Source organism: Lemur catta, chromosome 1 (assembly GCF_020740605.2).
Source record: "Lemur catta isolate mLemCat1 chromosome 1, mLemCat1.pri, whole genome shotgun sequence".
In the NCBI taxonomy this organism is placed as follows: domain Eukaryota; kingdom Metazoa; phylum Chordata; class Mammalia; order Primates; family Lemuridae; genus Lemur; species Lemur catta.
Genome location: NC_059128.1, coordinates 189,663,344 through 189,682,829, shown reverse-complemented (window position 1 = coordinate 189,682,829; position 19,486 = coordinate 189,663,344). Strand labels below are relative to the sequence as shown.

Sequence of the window (19,486 nt, the reverse complement as noted above, 5' to 3'; positions counted from 1 at the left end):
TGACATGATGAAGGAAGACTACATGGAAGAGCTGGAAATTGAGGGGAGCCTTGAAATAAGGACAAGACATAGCTATGGGAAGAGAAATGAGAAGTCTCTCAGAGGGTGGAATAGAGTTAACAAAGTAGCATCAGTGGGCATGTGTATCTATCAGGTATTCAGCGAATAATAGAGACCAATTTTGCTGAAATACAGTGTTTTGCATAGGAGTGTAACAACAGATAAGATTGAGTAAGATAAAGTAGTCAGAGATGCTATTATAAGAACCCAAAACACAAATTTCTCAGAAATAAATCATGATTGCAGGAATCAGAGATTTTTGAAAAAGAAACAATGTATAACCAATCCAATGGGTTTAAAAGATTGATCTGAGACATCACTGAGTGGATTGAACAAGAGAGAGACCAGAGACAAAGTGACCAGTTAGGAAGCCACTGTCACAATCCTAGCATGAAGTATGAAAGCCTGAATTAGCATAGTGCCAATGTGATTACAAAGATGGAGACAGATGAGAGACTATAGAAAGTCTCACAGCTTGGCATGAAGAAGGAAGAAGCAAAAAATGACATGGTAGCTTCAAGAGTGGGAGACCGAGAGAATAATGACACCATGAGAGGAAAAGGCAACTCTGGAGAGAAAATTAATCTAGGGACAAAGGAGGCAAATTTGATTTCAGACAAGTTGTTATCAATGTGACAGCCAGAAAGAAAATGTTAAAAAAGCACATCAAGATGTGTGCCCTAGATGGGGAGGGGAACTCTGCACTCAGAAAGGATGGCTCAGTCCAAAGAAAATACAAAGATTCTGGTGCAAAGAAACAAAAGGAGACCAACACACTGAGCATATCCCTTCTTAAAACCCAGGTTCGTGAAGGAAGTGAAACCCTCAAAGTCAAAGAAGGAGCAGAAAAACATAAATGGTGTCACTAAGGCCAAGGAGGTGAGTCCCTGAAAGAGAGGTGGTCAAGAAAGTCAGATCCTATAGAAAAATCAAATAAGACGAGGGCTGAAAACAGGCCATAATATATGGCAATTTATGAGGTCACTGGAGACTTTCAAAAACTGAGATTCAAAAAAGTATCAGATGGCAAAAGGAAATGAGTTAAGTAGGAAGAAAGCAGAAACAGTGTTTGTAGACCATGCACTTTTCTAAAAAAGTTTCATTCAGATTTTTTTACCCAGGGTTCAAGAAAACAAGGGCTTTAAGAAATCAAAAGAATTTAATAATACAAATTGCCTTTAGTGGTTACAGGCCCTAAACTTTCTCTTCCATCATTCTTGTTTCACCCAATTTCTTGGTTACCTTGCATAACCTCTCAACACTTCTTATTTCCGAGCTATATTTCTGGAACTCTCTCCTTTTAGTAAGAGAGGATCATGTCCAATCACTCCTTTCCTTTTCACCTCTTTTTCTCTCTTTTCACTCACATTATAGAGGGAAGGACAAAAGTCAGATTTTATAAGATAAAGATGATTTGATAATCATTCCTACGGCTTCAAAAGAGGGCCATCTTCCAAAAAAGTACATGAAAATATGCTCAACATCACTAGTCATTAGGAAAATACAAACTGAAACTATATTGAGATATCACTTCACACCTACTAAAATGGCTAACATTAAAAAGGTTGGTGAAGATGTGGAGCACCTGGAATGCTCATATACTGCTGATGAAAATGTACTCTCTAATAATTGGGAGCTAATCAATGGGCACACACGGGCACAAAGAGATGTAAAGGTCACTGGAAATCAACAAGGGAGGAGTGGGGAGGAAGGGAGGGGTAAAAACTTGCCTACCATGTACAATGAACGCCATTCAGTTGACGGGCACACTAAAAGCCCTGACTTAAGCATTATAAAAAGTAACCATATAACAAAAACATTTGTACCTCCTTAATATTTTGAAATTTTAAAAAACTTGATATCTGTATAGATAAAGATTTAAAAAAAAAAGAAAATGTAAAATACTATAACCACTTTGGAAAACAGTTTGGCAGTTTCTTATAAAGTTAACATACACCTACCATACAACCCAGTCATTCTTCTAGGTATTAACCCAAGAGAAATGAAAGCATACATCCGTACAAAGACTTGTTTTTAAATAAAATAGCTAGAGCAATTGGCAAAATCCAATTATGGACTGTATATTAGACAATATTTTCTCAATGCTAAATTTTTTTTTTAAATGAAGAAGGTAGATGTCCTTATCCAAATAAGATAAAGCCACCATGGAGGCGGTAGGGGGAGGATTTCTCTTTGGTAAAGGGGGAACATTAGTTGGGCACTTGCACTGTTATCCTGTATCTGAGAGAGAAAAAAAAAACTAGCTGTCCTTTCACCAAAGAATTCCCTCTTAAGCAATATTTCCAAAGTACACGCTTGCCTGTACTCTTTCATGTCTAAATCTGTTTGCATTACATAATCCTTTCGGGATAAACAATTTCTGTCTCCATGAAGTTCCGCAAACCAGAGCAGGCCCTATGGCCCTAATATGAAAATACAGAGAGCTTTTCTGGCCACTGTCAGGATCCTAGTTCTTTACCCCTATGATTTCTTCAGCAGCAGACACTTGGATCCCTTAAAAGCTAAAAATATGAGCTTCATTTCCAACAATTATTTGCTGTTTTGTGAGTCTCATTCTTAGACAAACCCAGAACCAGACATTTACCAAAACAGGTTAGGCCTGATGCTCAGAGGGCTTGTGAGGAAAGTAGAGAAAAGGTCAGAATCTCCTACTGGTTTCTCTTCTGAAATCACTGGAGGATAAAATTCCAAGGGTCTCAAGCCATAGGCAAGAAAGAAACAGCAAATATAAACTTTTTGTATGTATTTATGAATATAAATTACCAGGCTGAATGCCCATTTCTACATTCCCATCTGGTGTCAAAGCTATGGCTGGCACTTAGATTAAAAATAAAGTATTCAATATGGCATTATAATTATCTTCCTAAAATTGACTATAAAAACAATCAGGATAAATTAATCTTACTCCTAACTTGGAAAAGTCACATGTTTATTCTGCTTTGTATCTTTAAAACTTAAAGAGACTAAATTTTCTCAAAGTGATCACACATAGAAATATATAATATGGGCCAAGCACGGTGGCTCACACCTGTAATCTTAGCACTTTGGGAAGCCGAGGTGGGAGGATTATTTCAGGCCAGGAGTTTGAGACCAGCCTGAGCAACATAGGAAGACCTCATCTCTAAAAAAAAAAAAAAAAATAGAAAAAATTAGCATGGTGGCATATGCCTATAGTCCCAAGCTACTCAGGAGACTTGAGGCAGAAAGATTGCTTGAGCCCAGGTGTTTGACGTTACAGTGAGCTATGATGAAGCCACTGCACTCTAGGTTGGGCAACAGAGCAATACCCTATCCGAGAGAGGGAGGGAAGGATGGATATGCTCTTCGTTTAAAAAAAACGAAGTTCCTGAAAGTTGCCTGAAAAATCTCAAAATATTCCTCAATTACTTATTCTGTTATCTTACAGAAAAGCACAGTGAAATGGTACCATTCACAAATTTATACAAATTCAAAATGCTCCTTTATATCATTTAAACACTATAAAACTGTATTTTAAATACATATACTTTATCCTTTGAAATAAATTTTAACTTTGGATACTATACTTTTATAACTACATATTACTTTACAGAGTAAGATGTACAAAATCACGTGTACTGTTTTTTTATGGGCAATTTGAGGGATCTTTCAAGGGAAATTTTGATTAGACATGATTTTGTCTTTTATACCAACTTAGGACCTAACCCCACTCAGTATGAGACTCTTCTGTAAGCAGCCACAGTTTCCTTACAAGACAGGTAGTAGAAATTAGGGCAAGGATTTTAAGAACAGGAAATCCTAGAAAAAATAAGGACAACCTTCATCAAAACTGGCAGAAGTGCCAGGGCAAGACGGCTCCAGAGCTCCCATTCCAGACCTCCCTCTCCTCTGGAACCAGGGGGAGGGATTCCTGAGTTTATCTTGCTAGGTCTTCCCTAACCTGTAGAACCAGTATCCTGTGCAGTCAGACATTCTGCCTCTTATTGAGACTAATGCTTCCTAAGTTGGTTCCCTAAGATGAATCTAGTGATATTAATTTTTCTCAAAGAAAAAAAGACAGTGTTCTTCCCTGCATGTAATCAATGCATGCTGGTTTTCAGCATCACATGTATATTAAGTTTTAGTCCATTCTTATGATTATTAAGTCTCGATATTACTACTTTGAATATCCTTTCTTCTTTGGCTCTTACTTTTCCTGTTTTTTGTTTGTTTGTTTGTTTGTTTTCTGAGACAGAGACTCACTCTGTTGCCCAGGCTAGAGTGCTGTGGCATCAGCCTAGCTCACAGCAACCTCAACCTCCTAGGCTCAAGCAATCCTGCTTCAGCCTCCCGAGTAGCTGGGACTACAGGCAGGCGCCACCATGCCCAGCTAATATTTTTTTCTATATATTTTTAGTTGTCCAGCTAATTTCTTTCTATTTTTAGTAGAGATGGGGTCTCGCTTTTGCTCAGGCTGGTCTCGAACTCCTGAGCTCAAATGAGCTCCTGCCTCTGCCTCCCAGAGTGCTAGGATTACAGGTGTGAGCCACCGTGCCCAGCCTTTCCACTGGTTTCATCTTTCATTTTGTCAATAAACAAACTTTACCCTATTATCCATAAACTGAAGACATTTCACATTCCCCTCATCTCAAACTTTTTAAATAATCTCAAATATAGGAACATGATAACACCCACTATCATCAGTGTTGCAGAACATTGCTCTGTTAGTTCTAGTTAATGCAATGAGGCAGGAAACAAAAATAAGAAGTATAACTATCTAGAAAGTTGGAGATAAAATTACATTATTTGTAGGCAAAATGACTGCATATCTTTAAAAAAAAAAAAAAAACAGTAGAGAATGAATTACCAGAAAAGCTACCAAAGCTAAATAGAAAGTTTAGTCAGTAATCAGTTTTATAAACTGGCAATAATCAGACAAGAAAACATAATGAAAAGGCAACCTCATTGTAATCAACTTATAGCAGCAGCAGCAGGATGAGTACTTCATCCTCATACACAGAATTTACTCCAAGTGTATTCATTTGGCCTACAAAAAAAAATCTTTTCCACTCTCCCCTCTCACTGTAGCTTAGATCACTGCCAGGTTGTCTCCCTCCAAAATGAGTACAAAAAATCCTGCCCTCCTAGGAATCCCCTCTTTGGCTTGGAGTAGATTAAAACATTTTACAAGAAAATAACAAAATTTATAATATCTAATAATTAAGAGACAAAAATCCTAATGAATTTGACCAATAAATTCATTATCTAAAACAGGAGGTAGTAAAACAGAAGCGGATAGCCAACAAAAGAACTGCTATGATATTTCCAAATTCATCAGTAGCATTAACTGTATTAAATATACAGTCTCATATTAGATTTTAAAAATCTCAAAAAACTCACCTTGTTGTTCTCCAAACACTCAGACCCCTCCTTATTGCTAGTTCACACAGAACAGAGAGAAAACCCGAGTTAGAGCACTACCTGCTCATAGTTTCTTAAGACTTACTGGTACTCTAAAATACCAAATCTCAGCTCCCAGGCAAAACCATCCCTAACCTAATCCAAAAATAAGATGGTTTGCCCTTTTCTAAAGTCTTCTAAAGTTGAATTTCCCCCGTGTCAGTGTTATACACTTTACAGCAACATTCTCTAATAAGGTTGCTAATGTGTAAGGAATGTTCCAGGTCACCTTCTCTAAACCACCTTCCCACCTGTGTGGCCTACCTAACAACCACTTCCACTTCCACTTCTTTCTAGTTAACAAAACTCTAGTCTTAGTCACCTTTCTAGGCTGCCATGTCCTGCAGAGGAGGCTAGGCTCCTCCCCAGACCGGGAGTGAATTACGATGGGTCACAGTTAATCATGATGATCATATTCCCATGGCCAAGTCATTCGTTTAAACACGGATATAGGACACAAATCTGGCCTAGGAGCTGTGAGGAGTACTTTCTAGAAAGGTTTGCCTCAGGCTTAAAGAAGAACACAGGACAGATACAGTTTCTTTTTCATGTCTCTGGATGTAGTTATACAAAGATGGCTACAGCAGTTTGAGGTATTACATCTTGCAACCATGAGGGAAAAGTGAAGGGAAATTCTGAGATACTGTACAAAAGCCTTGAAGTCACTGAGCTGCTAGATCAAAATCCACTTCTGGGCCTTTTTTTATGTGGGGTTAATAACTCTCCCTAGTGTTTAAGCTGCTTCCACTTGAGTTTCCTGTCACCTGCAGCCAAAATCTTCCAAATAATGCACAATCTAGATGTACAGCTAGAACTTACTCCACCTGTAGCATAAGCCTCTGACAATGGACATAAAAGATAGAACCAACCGCCTGTAAGAGGACATTTCCCTTGCTGCCAAGCTAGCTCTTCACAAAGAGGAGGAACTATTGATCATCTGGAAACTATTCTGTCTTTGGTAGAAATTACATTGTATCTCCTTTTTTTAAGATGAATACTTCTCCCATAAGTTTGATATAATTATTTAATGTGGGGAGAAGGAAAGAAAATTTTTAATTAAGTAGTTTTACTGATTTAAAAATGGTAACAGCATAATCTTAATTTCTCTCTCTCTCTGTTGAGGTCAGACTAGGAAAAATGAGCTTAAACTAGAAGGACCTAGCTCACCTATAAAGATGAATTTCTTGACAGAAAAGATTATAAAGAAAAAATCTCCATGGACAATATGGAATCTCCTTGATGAAAATCTTTAAAAATAGATATTTCATCTAGCTGCAAAGCCTTACACACTACATTTGGATTATGTGACAATTCAAAAATCCGTGCCAGACCTATCTAGGGAGAAAATTTACCTTCTTTCTAAACAGAAATTTAGAAAAACATCTAAGTGCTAAAATAAGAGAAATAAAAACTTCATAATCCCAAACTCTGGAATAGTCATATTTATCATATACCTATGCAAACCAGTTGTTATAGAAAATTTAATTCATTATTCTAAACAGCAAAAAGATAAACAGTATGATTATAGATGTTACTATGTCTCAATTTCCATAAAATCCTGACAGTGTCAATAAGAGACTTATTTGGCCAGAAAATGTCCAGCAACTAATTTAACTGAAAGTTAACTTATTTAATTAAAAAGATAAATGAAAGCAGTTACTAGATTTTTTTTAAATGGTATATACTTATCACAACAAAACAGTTTCTGTTCTCTGGCAATTCCAAAACTAAGTGAATAAAATTTTTAAAAAAACATGTTTTGTATTTAAAACTTTGCTGTCCAAGAATAGTGCCAAATAGAAGCTCTCCTATTAAAAACACAATTTGAAATATTTAAGATTTACTGCTACAGGGCATTAAATCCCCACTCACATATATAATGACCAAAACTTGATATATTCATGTTGAAAAACAAATGCAAATAAATGTTCATTTCTCCAGGGAAGTCATAAGGCTTGCTGACATGATGTGCTATGGATAACTGGTCTTTGAGTTAGCAACTAAAACACATAGATCATTTGTCAGCTACTCACACAAGAGCAGGACGAGGAGAGCAATAATGATGGATGGTATGGTAAAAAGACTGTGAGTCTCAGAAATACAGCCCTTTACTTGTGCACAAACTAGAAAAGTTTCCAAGTTATTGTTTGCCCATAGATGCCTAGCTTAGGGAGCAGACAGTTCCTTTGCACACATAAGAAAATGATGTCTTTCTACCTAGTATCTCTGCACAGTGCGCATCTTGCACTATTGTATGCAATGGCCCCCAACTTGCCTTCAGCAGCCCAATGCCCAGTAGCAGACAGGAATGCCCTCTCTCCCAGGAATGGGCAAAGGTAGGTTAAGTCTCATTTTGAACAGACTCAACTACCAAAGCCTTCCCTCATTCTAGAAAAGCTGGAAGCTGCTAAGTTTCCATTAATTTGGGCCTATTCTCAAGAATCAGAGAGAGAGAAAAGAATATCTCCAGAGAGATCAAGTGATCAAGTCTTGTAGATTCGTTTTTCAATAAGTATTACATCTTCAATTTTTAAGCACAGCTTTTCATAGCACAGACTTCAACTTTATTGAAAGGTTATCAGTTTATCAGTATGAATGATTTTTAACTACATGAATATTTACTAAGAATGCTTTGCACTTTTCAAAGGAGAGCCTATAACTATAAAAGAAAGCCATAAAAGGGATTATCATTCCATTAACTATTTTTAAAAGGATAGCTTTCCTTATTTCATGTTTGTCTTTGAAGATTTATAAAAAAACAGACTATAACTAGCCATTACCAAAGATTCACTGGACTTAAGGTTGGCTAAGAAAATAATGTATTAAGTAACCTTCTGGAATGGAAATACAGGACAAGCTAGCATCTACTCAAACTAAGTATACCAACTCAGTATTATAAACAAACAAGAAAATGATATTTTTCTGTTTAAAATTAACAATTATACGTGTAATAAGAAATTATTTTGGTCATCAAAATGAAAAGAAAACTGTCAGCACTTCAGTATAAAGAGAAATTATATAAATACATACATACCCCTACATACTTATCCTAAAGTCAAGCCTTTGGTACCTTAAAATAAAACATAAATCATTTTTGTTTATTGTGACAGGCTATGCTAATGTCACTATAACTTCCATGCAAGCCTTTCATGAGCCAACAGGCAAAAATATTAGAGATTCTCTGTAGTGGACAGAGACTCTACTAGCAAAGGTGGGGGATGGGAGGAAGATGAGAATGGCTGTTGAATGTGAGGCATCATCCGCTCTAACTTCTGACCTTAATCTTTTTCAACTCCAGGACTTTCCTGGGTAATTATAAGATCTATCTACCACGGTTTGCAGCATAGAGTTTTCAAGAACACCACCACCTGTCACAAAGTCACACCATCAGTCATATAAGAAACCTAAAGTCCTACCAAGCAAAATGAGAAGACCAGGCAGTGTCCACATAACAATGCTATCAGCACTGCATAGCCCAAATTAGGAGATTTGCAGAGCTTCAACCAAAAATTGATAGCACAGCCTTTGGAGACAGATAGCAATAAGTCTGAATCCCAGTTTCAAATTCTAATATCACCACTTACAAGCTGTGTGAAACCAGGAGCAAAATTACTTAACCTCTCAGTGCCTTAATTTCTGTATCTATAAAATCAGGGTAATATAGTACCTACCTCATAAACTTTTATGAAAATTAAAATTAGATAACATATATAAACAACTATAAACACTGCCTGGCATATTATACGTACTCAATAAATGTGGGGCATTATTATTATTATTACTAATAATAATGGTGGTTTCTTTATTTCTCCTTTGATCCAGAAATCCCACTTCTGGAAATTTAGTCTAAAGAAATAATTCGTACTATAGTAGATACACAGAAATATTTATTACAATGTTATTTACAATGGTGAAAAGTTAGAGGAAACTAAATGTATACCAATAAGGAAGCAGTTGGGTAATTTATCAAAAATCCATTCAATAAAGTTATTACTCTATCCCTAAAAATATATTAAAAATAAAAATATAAAGAATTTAAATAAATAAAATATAAAGAATTACCGAGCAAAATGACAGTATGTTTATAGGATTATGTAAAGTAAAAATAACAAGATTTAAAGCTATATATGTACATTGTTATAACTATATAAAATTATATTTGAAATGCATATAAAAAAGATCAGCAAATAACACACAAAAATCATAACAGTGGATGTGATAGAGTAACGTGATTTGGAGTGGATGTTTTTTTCTTTTCTACTGCATAATGTTATCATATTACTTTTGTAATTTTAAAATTAATTTCTTTTTAAATATTAAACTTCGTACAGACTTATTTTTATTTTCATTAAGTAGAATTATTTAAATGGTTATAAAATTATGGGAACCCTGACAGCAGCCTTACCACCTCAGGGGGTATCCACTCCATCCTCACCCTCTCTTTCAACAATGGCCCTCGCCTCTGGGTTTCTTATCTTCCCGGCTTTGGCCCAGGCCTCCCAAATGACCCTGCCCTCTCACCATTCCATCTTGTTGGTTCTAATCAATCCTCTATATAGATTAGCGGGACAGAATTACAAAAGCATGGATTTTATGCCACTCCTTTGCTCAAAAATACACAGTGGTTCTCCAGTATTTACAGAATACAGCCCAGGCTCCTTGGCGTGGCTTTCAATAACAATGCTAACAATAGTTCTAGCAGCCTCTCTACTCTCCTTACCTGCGTATACCCCTAACCCCAAGCCAAAGCTCCTCAACTGTGGGTCCCAGCATGTTGGCATATTTTGTCATTGTAAGTAAGTCACAAATGTGATTAATAATGGTTCAAGTACCAAAGCTTGTGAATTATTTACTTTATAAAACTAAGGTAGAAAAAATTCAGGTTTATTTCTTTAATGTCTTCCCATATACCAGCATTTAAAATGGAGATGGAATTTACACTACAACATTGGGAATGCCCATAACTCTGGGTTTCCCATGGAGGCATGTTACACATAAAATCTTCTCTGTCACATGAGTCACAGTGGAAAGAGATACTCCAAACCAGAGCTCTTCAAAGAGCAGCATCACTGGAGGTATCCACTGCAAAGGGAGCAGACAGCCTGCCTTGCTCCAAATTATAGTGAACAATTAAATTTTAAATGTAAACTCTTTGCTCATAAAAAGCAAGGGGAAGGGGTCTCAGGGACTCTAGAGGCAACCAGAAACTAGTAGAGAAACCTTTTTAGAATCATTCTATTCCATCAAGATGGAGACAGCAAGTTAAAGGCCAAAAATTTCATTTCATGGGTTTTTCAATCACAGTGTTGATATGAAGTTTCTTTTTCAAATAAATATACTTAACTTTAAAAAATAGTTAATCTTTCCAACATCTTATTGGGCTTAAGAAAAAAAAAGTTAATCTAAAAACAATCATTAAATATATCAAAACACAGAGCGTGCTCAAATATGGAAAAAAATAATGAATAGGCTTCTGGAATGACTGCTGTCGGGGAAAGCCTCACCTGACAAATGGGACTGCTTACCTGCCTTCCAATTGTGCCTGTACTTTGCTTCCTCTGTACCATTTCCATATTTTTTCCTTCACCTGCAATGTCATCTTCTCCTCCTCCCTCCACCCAATCTTTGTCTACTGAAATGCTAGGATATACTCAAATGACAGTTTCTCTTCAAAATTGTACAAGATTCCTCAAGCTCCCTCAGTCAGGTCATCACACACTTTATAGGTGGTGTGCATCTTGTAGCTTTGCTATTTTTAAAAAGCTCATCTCTCCAAGTAGAAAGAATGCTTCCTGAGGGCAGAGAATGCACTAATTCACTTTTGGACATCACAAAGAGCATAATGCTATTTTCCACATGTGGCAGGCTATACAGAAAATGTTGCCTTAATTCAACCGAATTTCTGAACAACCTGTTCAGAAGATGCACCAAGGTCCACAGTCAGGCTCTTACATTCACCTATAAAAAGGTTCCTAAACACAGGCATAGGATAAGGGGGTTCATGGAAAAAAAATTTTTTTGCAGAAATTTTGATATGCCATTTTAAACCAAAATCATCTCTGAATTTTCTCTTAAACCATAAGGCACTTGTTCACACTAAATCCCTAGGCCTCTTGTACATCATAATGTAGAAGTCAAACATTTACTAACAGCAGCTGTAATGTCTAAAAAACAGATCATTTACTGTGCCACTCATAATTTATTTAGTCAGAACAATATCTTATTTCAAAAAGACCCAATGAAATTTGTATAAATATAAATAATACAACAAGATAAAATGACCTAAGAGAAGAAAGAAAAATAGGATAAAGGAAAATTGGATGTATGAAAGATAAGCTGTCCTGGGAATAAAGTTCATGTACCAAACAAATATATTCTATAACTGCACATTTGCTAGAGGTAGGTCAGTTTTGGCTCTTAATACTTATAGTAGCCAACAAACACAGGATGACCCAATCAGTTCATAACCAGCATCCTTAAGATAAAAAAAAAAAGATATTTGAGCACTATTTCTCCCTTGGTCCTCATTAAGATAATACTAAATAATGTGACAAATGATGTCCTCAACAACTTCCTTGCAGTTGATTTCTCAGAGAGCTTTGGAAGACCATTCCTCATAACAACCCTCACAGGCAAATGACAGCACACAAGTCAATAAAAGCAAATGATGCAGAGGAAGCCAGGAGGGCAAAGGAAGGAGTTCAAGTAGATCTTCCTTGCAGATCCAGATTTATCAGAAACAGATTTTATTCTATCTAGACTAACCTTAAATCCAGAGGCTTCATGCATCTACTTGTCTTTGAAATTATAAACAATTTGATGTGCATGTCCATTTTTCCAGAGGATATGACTGTAGTTTCATAACATTCTCAAAGGGAAGCATGACTCAAAAAAAGTTAAGAACCACTGATCTAAAGAACCAGACTATATATATCCTTCAGGCAACCCTCCATAAGCAGTTTCTTTTCTGAGCTCCTGAAAAGTGCTGTGCCTCAAAACTGCAGCCCCTGACAAGCATTGCAGTATGGCTTTGCTCTGATGCAAAATGTAGAACTTCAAGTTTAACCATTGGCCAACCTGTGCGTCAACTGTCGAAATATATAAGACCTTTAATACAGTAATGCCCAAATGCATATGGAACACACGACAATCCATTCTTCTAGATAGATAGGTTTCAGCCATGAACACTGACAACAATCCATTCTTCTAGATAGGTTTCAGCTATGAACACTGACAAAGCTGCCTCAAAAGATTAGTGCTATTTCTTCTAGATAGTATAAAAAGTAAAATAAAAACAAAAACAAAAATACCACATTTTGCCTATGGATAAAAATTACAGAAAAGCACAAAAATAACAATTTTTCTAGATAAAAATTACTTTTGAACTTTAAAATAACATCCTTTGCACATCAATTGATATAATCTGAACTTTTTTTTAACCTTTTGTTGTTTTAATCTTATACAACAAAACAATCACTGCCATAGCTTTAGACACTTACACACACAGTCAACCATCTACCAATAGTATTTTGGTTTGGATGCCTCAAAGGCGCAAGAGGATAAGTGAGGAAGCTGGCCTATAAGGCTGAGATGAGGCCTTTTCAGACCTCATCCATCTAGGAGAAATCACAGCCATACAGAGACTGTTCCTCAGCATAATAAGCCCAAAGACATCTTTTTCAAAGAATCTCAGTTGAATAAGCTCAAAAGAACAAATTCATGCTAATCAAACTCATAAGAGGCTGAATTATAACTCAAAATACCAATTTATTAATTAATCATAGAGAATATTCCTTTTCACTAATAAGAAAATTTGCCGCTGAAGCCAGGATGTTGTTTTCTCAATGTCCAGATACCTAGAATTCTGAATTAGTAATTAGAAGTTCACCATAAATTAGAACAAAAAGAGACAGAGAGTTTGGGGGATACCTAATAAAGTATCCCTGACCAACATACATCTTTCTAGTGACCAAAGTTGTCCCTCCCACAGGTAGAGTCTCTGTCTCTTGGATACTGCTGCCTGAACACTGGAGACTTCTTGGTCCCTGAGCTTTCTTCTTCCATATCCTTCTCTCCATTAAGCACTTCTCTAGAAACAGTGTAATACAATTGATGATGGTACATCTAACATGCTTTATTATCCCTGTTTTTTAGATAAGAAAGTCCCAGATAAAGCTGCTTAAGTAAATTGCCTAAAGTCACAGTATAGCATAAGGCAGAGCATATACTCAAAGCCAGATCCCAAGTCAAAGCCTACGCTTTTAATCTTGCAGTAAACAATGCCTTCAGTGTGTTTTTTCCTGGGCCTCTCACCTCCCAGTCCGATTTAAAAGCCCCTGCTCTGTGTTCCCGTAATATCTTAAGCACACTACGACTGTATTTTTTGGTATAGGAGTCTGTCTCTCTCACTAGACTGAAACTTTTTGAGGATGAGAGCTGTGTCCCATTCACTCTTATATCTGCAGCGTGCTATCTGTCTGGGTATGTATTCAAGCCAATTTGTCCAGTGGTTTAACATAAAGATCAACAGACTGAAGGCCTCGAAAACTAGCCACGCACCCCTAGGAAGGTCACAACTTCTCCAGTCATCAGCATATTAATTTTGAAATAAAATTAAATTCCTCATTTATCTTCTGTACCACTCTAGAAACAGGATATATATAAATAATAGAAAGTTCAGAAAAAAACTTCCTCTTTTCTGGAAGGAGATAACTGTCATCTATACCAAAATCAAACAGTGGCACCCTCCTCTGGCGAATGTTAAAGGAGCTAAACAACACAAAAGACAAGAATTAGATGGTGGGATTTTCTTTGAATGCTATATAAAGAAAAATAAGAGAGAGACTACCTACTATCGTTTGTTACAATCACACTCCCAATAGCAACTAAATAACTCCTTTTATAGAACTGCCCTTATTTTTCCCTAAAGCAAAGCCAAAATGAATGAACTGCCTATACATGGTAGGAGGTTACAGAGAGAACAATTATTCTACTTTTAAGGATACTGATAATATCAATTATTTTGTAAACAGTATGCTTTTTAGTGTAAGGCAGAATGAAAAGCATTTTATGGTTTGGCTAACAATGATCATCTTTTCATTTATTATAAAAAATGTAATGAAAAGCCATGTACATGTAAAATATTTTTAGTAAAATAAAAGCATTTATCATGTCCCTTTTCTGGATGGTACATTTACCACAAGATAGTACTGGAAATTTTTCAACCTGAAACTGTTTGGGTCTGCAACTTTCAGGTTTTAGAATATCAACTTTAAAAAATTTAAAAATCACCCAATCACTTGCATCTAAAAACTCAAAACATACCAACACATCACACTTGGACAACTTCGACCCAAAGTTCCACCACATTAATATTACAGCCATACCTTTAAAAGTAAAACTGTGCTTTCTAAAATCAAAATCAGATTATCTGCAGCCAATAATTTTAATATAAAAATATATAATATATGCTGATTTACAAATGAAGAAATCACAGCTTTCTTTACCCTCACTGAGTCTGGACACATAAAATGCAAATACAGACATTCTGATTTAAGCCAAGAAAACAAATCAGTCATTACACTGGCAACCTTGTCATTCAAGTATGTTTTGACCCAAGTATGCAGCATCTCTTCCCTTAATTAACGTCACATCTATCACCTACTCTGTGACCAAAGTGGGAGGAACCCCACACTACACAAAAGGCTCCAAAATTACAACCAGTGAGAAACTTTCATTCTGAAAGACAAAATATGAAAAGGGTGAGGGTGGATGGAAAATAGTAAAAACTGATTTCAGTTCTACTAAGTAAATAAGTTTTCCTACTATGTTTGTCATTCTTGGCAAAGTTGGTTCTACCAGGCAGGTAGACAGTATAATGGAAAAAACAGCAGAGTGGTGGGTGGAGAATGCAGATAAGATATCCAATTGAAAGCTTTCCCAATGTTCACCCAAAACAAAGGCCAAAGAACAAGCAAATGCTTGAAAGAGAATGACATTCCCTGTACTTCCCTACAGCCCACCCTGAGAACAGAGGGCAGAGAAGAGAAGTGGGGCAGGGAGTTAAATGGGGGGAGGGGGGATGAAATAGAGGAAGAGGGGTAAGGATAAGAAAAGTATGCTGAGAAAAGAAAAAAAATAGAGTATGCAGCAAGGAAAATCTGTTACAAACTGCCTGATTGAGAGAGATGGTGTGACTAGCCTGGTGCTCTTTGGAGCATGGCGCTGGAGCCACATTTACCACTCATCTCACCTGGGCCAGTGGGCAAGGATCATATCCAGCCATCGCCTGACCTCCAGTAAACCTGGGCCCCAGCACGCAACCCGGGTGCCAGAAGAGTAGAAGAGCGGCCTGAACCAACCTAGACGAACCATCTCTTGCTCCTAGACGAACCACAAACAAAGGAATCTAGAAGCAGGGAGACATCTGCACCCTCACACCAGCCAGGGCGCAAGGGTGAGGTCGGGGAACCGCCTCCTCTGCGGGCACTGCCACCTCTGCAAAGGCCAGGGGCATCTCGGTCCCGCGCTGAAATCCAACTAAAAACAGGCTGCCAGCGAGGTGCTCCTGTCAAGTGGCCCGATTGCACTTGTAAAGTTGATGTAAGTTGGCAAGAAGCGCAGAGCTGCCCCTGGGATTCCTCCCCAGAGCAAAAGCGATGGGAAGGTGTCACAGCTTCCTTAACTCTCACTGAACCCCACTCTGCTCTGTAGCTTTAGTCTCTTTCCCTAACGGAGCGTAAAAGATACTGTCTTCCTTCTTTGTGCCTAGTTCAGCCTCAAACCCTAGAATAGGGGCACTGAGGCCCGGACCAAAGTTCACTAGGGATATCATTAATTCTCCTCCGCTAAACAGCATAGTCATTTGCTGGGCTCTAGCCTTGGGGATCTCATATTAAGAGCCATGAAATACGCTGTGGATAACTCTCCCTCCGCTAAAATGCACCCTCAGCCCCAAGAGATCTGGATTCAGCAGTGCTTTTGGTAACTTGAGCCGCATTTATCTGGCCGGGCACCAGGTCATCACCACGCCCCTCGCACCCAGGTCCTACCCCGCGGCGCACACGACGTCCTGTTGTTTACTCACATACACACACACACACACACACACACACAGAGAGAGAGAGAGAGAAAGAGGGAAAGAAAGAGAGAGGCAGTGCGCCCTGGGTAAGTCCTACCTCTCCCCCGTGCCCGTCGAAGATCCCAAAGATGGACGGGTGTGTCTTGTTGGCCAGATCCGTAAGAACTTCGAACCGGTCCTCCATGTGGTCTCTCCGGCCCTGGATGGAGTACACGGCCACGTTGTGGCTCTTGAACTCCCAGGTCTTGGAAAACTCGGCCTCCAGCACATCAAGCCCCCCGAGTCGATCGTTCTGCATGATCTCGGCTACCTTGCCCTTCACCATCTTCACAGCGTCCCGGCTGGACTTGACGATGGTCTTCACCTCATCGGTGTGGAAGAAGTAACTCCAAAGCGCCAAGCTGATGCACAGCAGGAAAAGCGTCTCGGGTCTCAGCAAGAAGTAGCGCATGATGCGACCCAGCAGAGACAGCAAAGTCATTGTATCCTCTATCATTTATTATCGCTAGAGCCCCAACGACCAGCAGCTACGCGCGCCCCGAAGCTCGCCGGGTCCCGGAGCACTGCGGGGACAGCCCGCGGGGAGGGAGGCGGAGCAGCGCCCGGGGTTTGGGGGAGGAAACTCACCGAGCCGGGCGGGAGGCGGACGAGCAGGCTGCTCCGAACCGGCAGCGCGAGCAGAGGCAGTTTCCCTTTTGTCTCCCCGCCTCAGCGGCCCAGAGGCCCGTCCCTGCCGCTCGCGCCGCCTCGCCTCTCTTCCTCGAGCCCCTTTGTGAGCGGCAGCGGCGGCGGCAGCAGCAGCAGCAGCCGCAGCAGCAACCCCGGGTGCCCGGGTGGAGCGAGAGGAATCAAGTTAAAGTTGTGCCGGGCGGGTCCGCCGCGGTGAGCGGGAGAGTTCGGGGGCGCCGGCGCCCGCGCCGCCCCTCCGGGGGTGCCCCCTCGCGGCTCTGGGGAGCGATCAGCAGGTGAGGAGGCGCAGGGTTCGAGAGCCCGGCGGACGAGGGATGCACGTCCCCTCGGTCGCCGCTGCAGGGGAGCGCGGAGACGGCCGAGCGCTCCAATTCCTTCACACACCCCGGGGGACCCCAGAGAATAAAAGTTTTGCCGGAGCCTACGCAGAGGCGGGGGTACGCGGAGCCTGGCGACGCGGCACGATCGGCGCTGAGCCGCAGGCGGCCGGCCGGGCTCTGCCTGCCTCTCCCTGGCACCTCCCGGCTCGGCTCGGCTCGGCTGGGCTCGGCTCGGCTCGGCTTCGCTAGCGCGCTCCCTCTCGTCCAGGCTCGCTCCCGCCCCGCCCCATGCGCGTTCGCCCCGCCCCGTCCCGCCCCTTGAGCCTGGGCTGGACACCCCGAAGTGCTCCCAGCGAGCTGTCAGAGGCTGAGCAAGCTCGGCGGCAGCTGGTGCGCGCTTCCAGCTCGGGCCGGTCCAGGCGAACCGAGGGGGACGGAAGAGGCGCGTCCTCTGCGTAGCTCTTGCGGAAGGTCGTTCCTGCCCCCTGTCCGGGCTCCCAGAACAATGTCATACTGACGCGGGTAGTCTTAGCGTTGGTTTCTAGGGAGCCGCTGCTGCTCACTGGGAAGCGGAGAGCGCACGTGAGCGGTCCCCCCTTCAGCAGGCTGCACGGTAGTGCAGTCCCCGCTTCGCCAGGCATAAGGCAAGCGAGAAGGGACGCACTTCTCCCGGCTCGCAAAGCGAGTCGGAGAGGGACGGCCCGTCGGCCGCCGCCTCGGCGTTCAGCAACTGAGGCCTGCCAGGATCTCCCGAGAGGCGGAGAGCCAGCCCGGCTCCCAGCAGCCTTCACCCGCCCGAGAACTGCAGAATGGGGGGAATCGGAGCCCCGTGGAAGTGCGCTCTAATGATAACGTGGGGCGGGGTGAGGAAGGACCTCCCTCTGCGAGAGCGGCCGTAGCCCCCGGAGCAGGGGACTCGGCAGCCACGAAGGAGTTCTCTGGTCGCCACCTTTCCACAAGGAGACACGAAGCTTCTGGGGGTGGAGGTTTCTGACCCTGCCACGGGGCGAGGGCTCTGACTCCGCCAGTCTGGTTTGAAGGGCCCTTGAAGCTCCAAAGCAACGGCCTCCTACCACCCTCTCAGCCGTGGCGGGAGGAGGTGCAGCGGGGGCGGGAGTCACTCCGTAAGCAGAGGGGACAGCCGCAGAGCACAGTGCGGGCCCCCAGGAGCCGTGAAGGATAACTTGAAAGGTGGACAGGTGTCGGTGGGCCTTAAAGATGGGAATTGGTACAAGAAAAGAACAATGTAAAGGTCAGTCTAGAATAGGGAAACAAGTGAGCGTCAAAGGAAAATGTTTACTCTTGCTACCCCTGTCCAGGAAGAAGAGTGCTGATCTGCTTTTTCCAGCCCTCTGGACTGGAGCTAGAGGCTGCCTGATCCCAGCAAAGACAGTGTCTGTACCCCTCAAGCACTCTGTCTTGGTATGATCCTGATTGCTTTTTTAAAACTAAATAAAAAGTACTGAAAGGAAATACACCAAAGTGTTCACAGTGGTTAACCACAGTAGATTATATGTAGTTTTCATTTTCTGCCTTAGACTTTTGTCTATTTTCCACAACTTTCTCAAAGTTTCTACAAAAGGCATAGATTTCCATCATCACCAGAAAAAAAAAACGAAAACTTAACATTTAAATGACATATGCACTATGATCTCAATAATACAAATATGCAGAGAAAAGATAGAAGGGAAGTATGAGGAACTGTTTTTTTGTTTGTTTCACGGATAGTTTTGTTTTGTTTTGTTTTGTTTTGTTTTGTTTTGTTTTGTTTTATTTCAGCTCATCATGGGGGTACATAAGTTCAGGTCATATACATTGTCCATGTCCCGCCCATCCCCCCGAGTCAGAGTCCCAGGCGTGTCCGTTCTCATTCTCCAGACAGTGCGCCTGGCACTCA

General features: G+C 40.7%; 1 protein-coding gene and 1 long non-coding RNA gene across 3 annotated transcripts in view; one reads left to right on the top strand and one right to left on the bottom strand.

The window, feature by feature from the left end:
• PPM1L (protein phosphatase, Mg2+/Mn2+ dependent 1L) overlaps positions 1-17,813 on the bottom strand; it is a 263,673-nt gene extending 245,860 nt beyond the window's left edge. For both annotated transcript variants that reach the window (XM_045539574.1, XM_045539575.1), the window contains exon 1: positions 16,677-17,813. In XM_045539574.1, the coding sequence (XP_045395530.1) occupies positions 16,677-17,075 (399 nt within the window). In that variant the 5' untranslated portion in view covers positions 17,076-17,813. The remainder of the gene's footprint in view (positions 1-16,676) is intronic.
• Positions 16,641-19,066, top strand: LOC123630228. The gene is made up of 3 exons (XR_006732620.1): positions 16,641-16,665; positions 16,913-17,544; positions 18,909-19,066. It is a non-coding gene; the product is annotated as an uncharacterized LOC123630228 (long non-coding RNA).
• Positions 19,067-19,486: the final 420 nt, after the last annotated feature.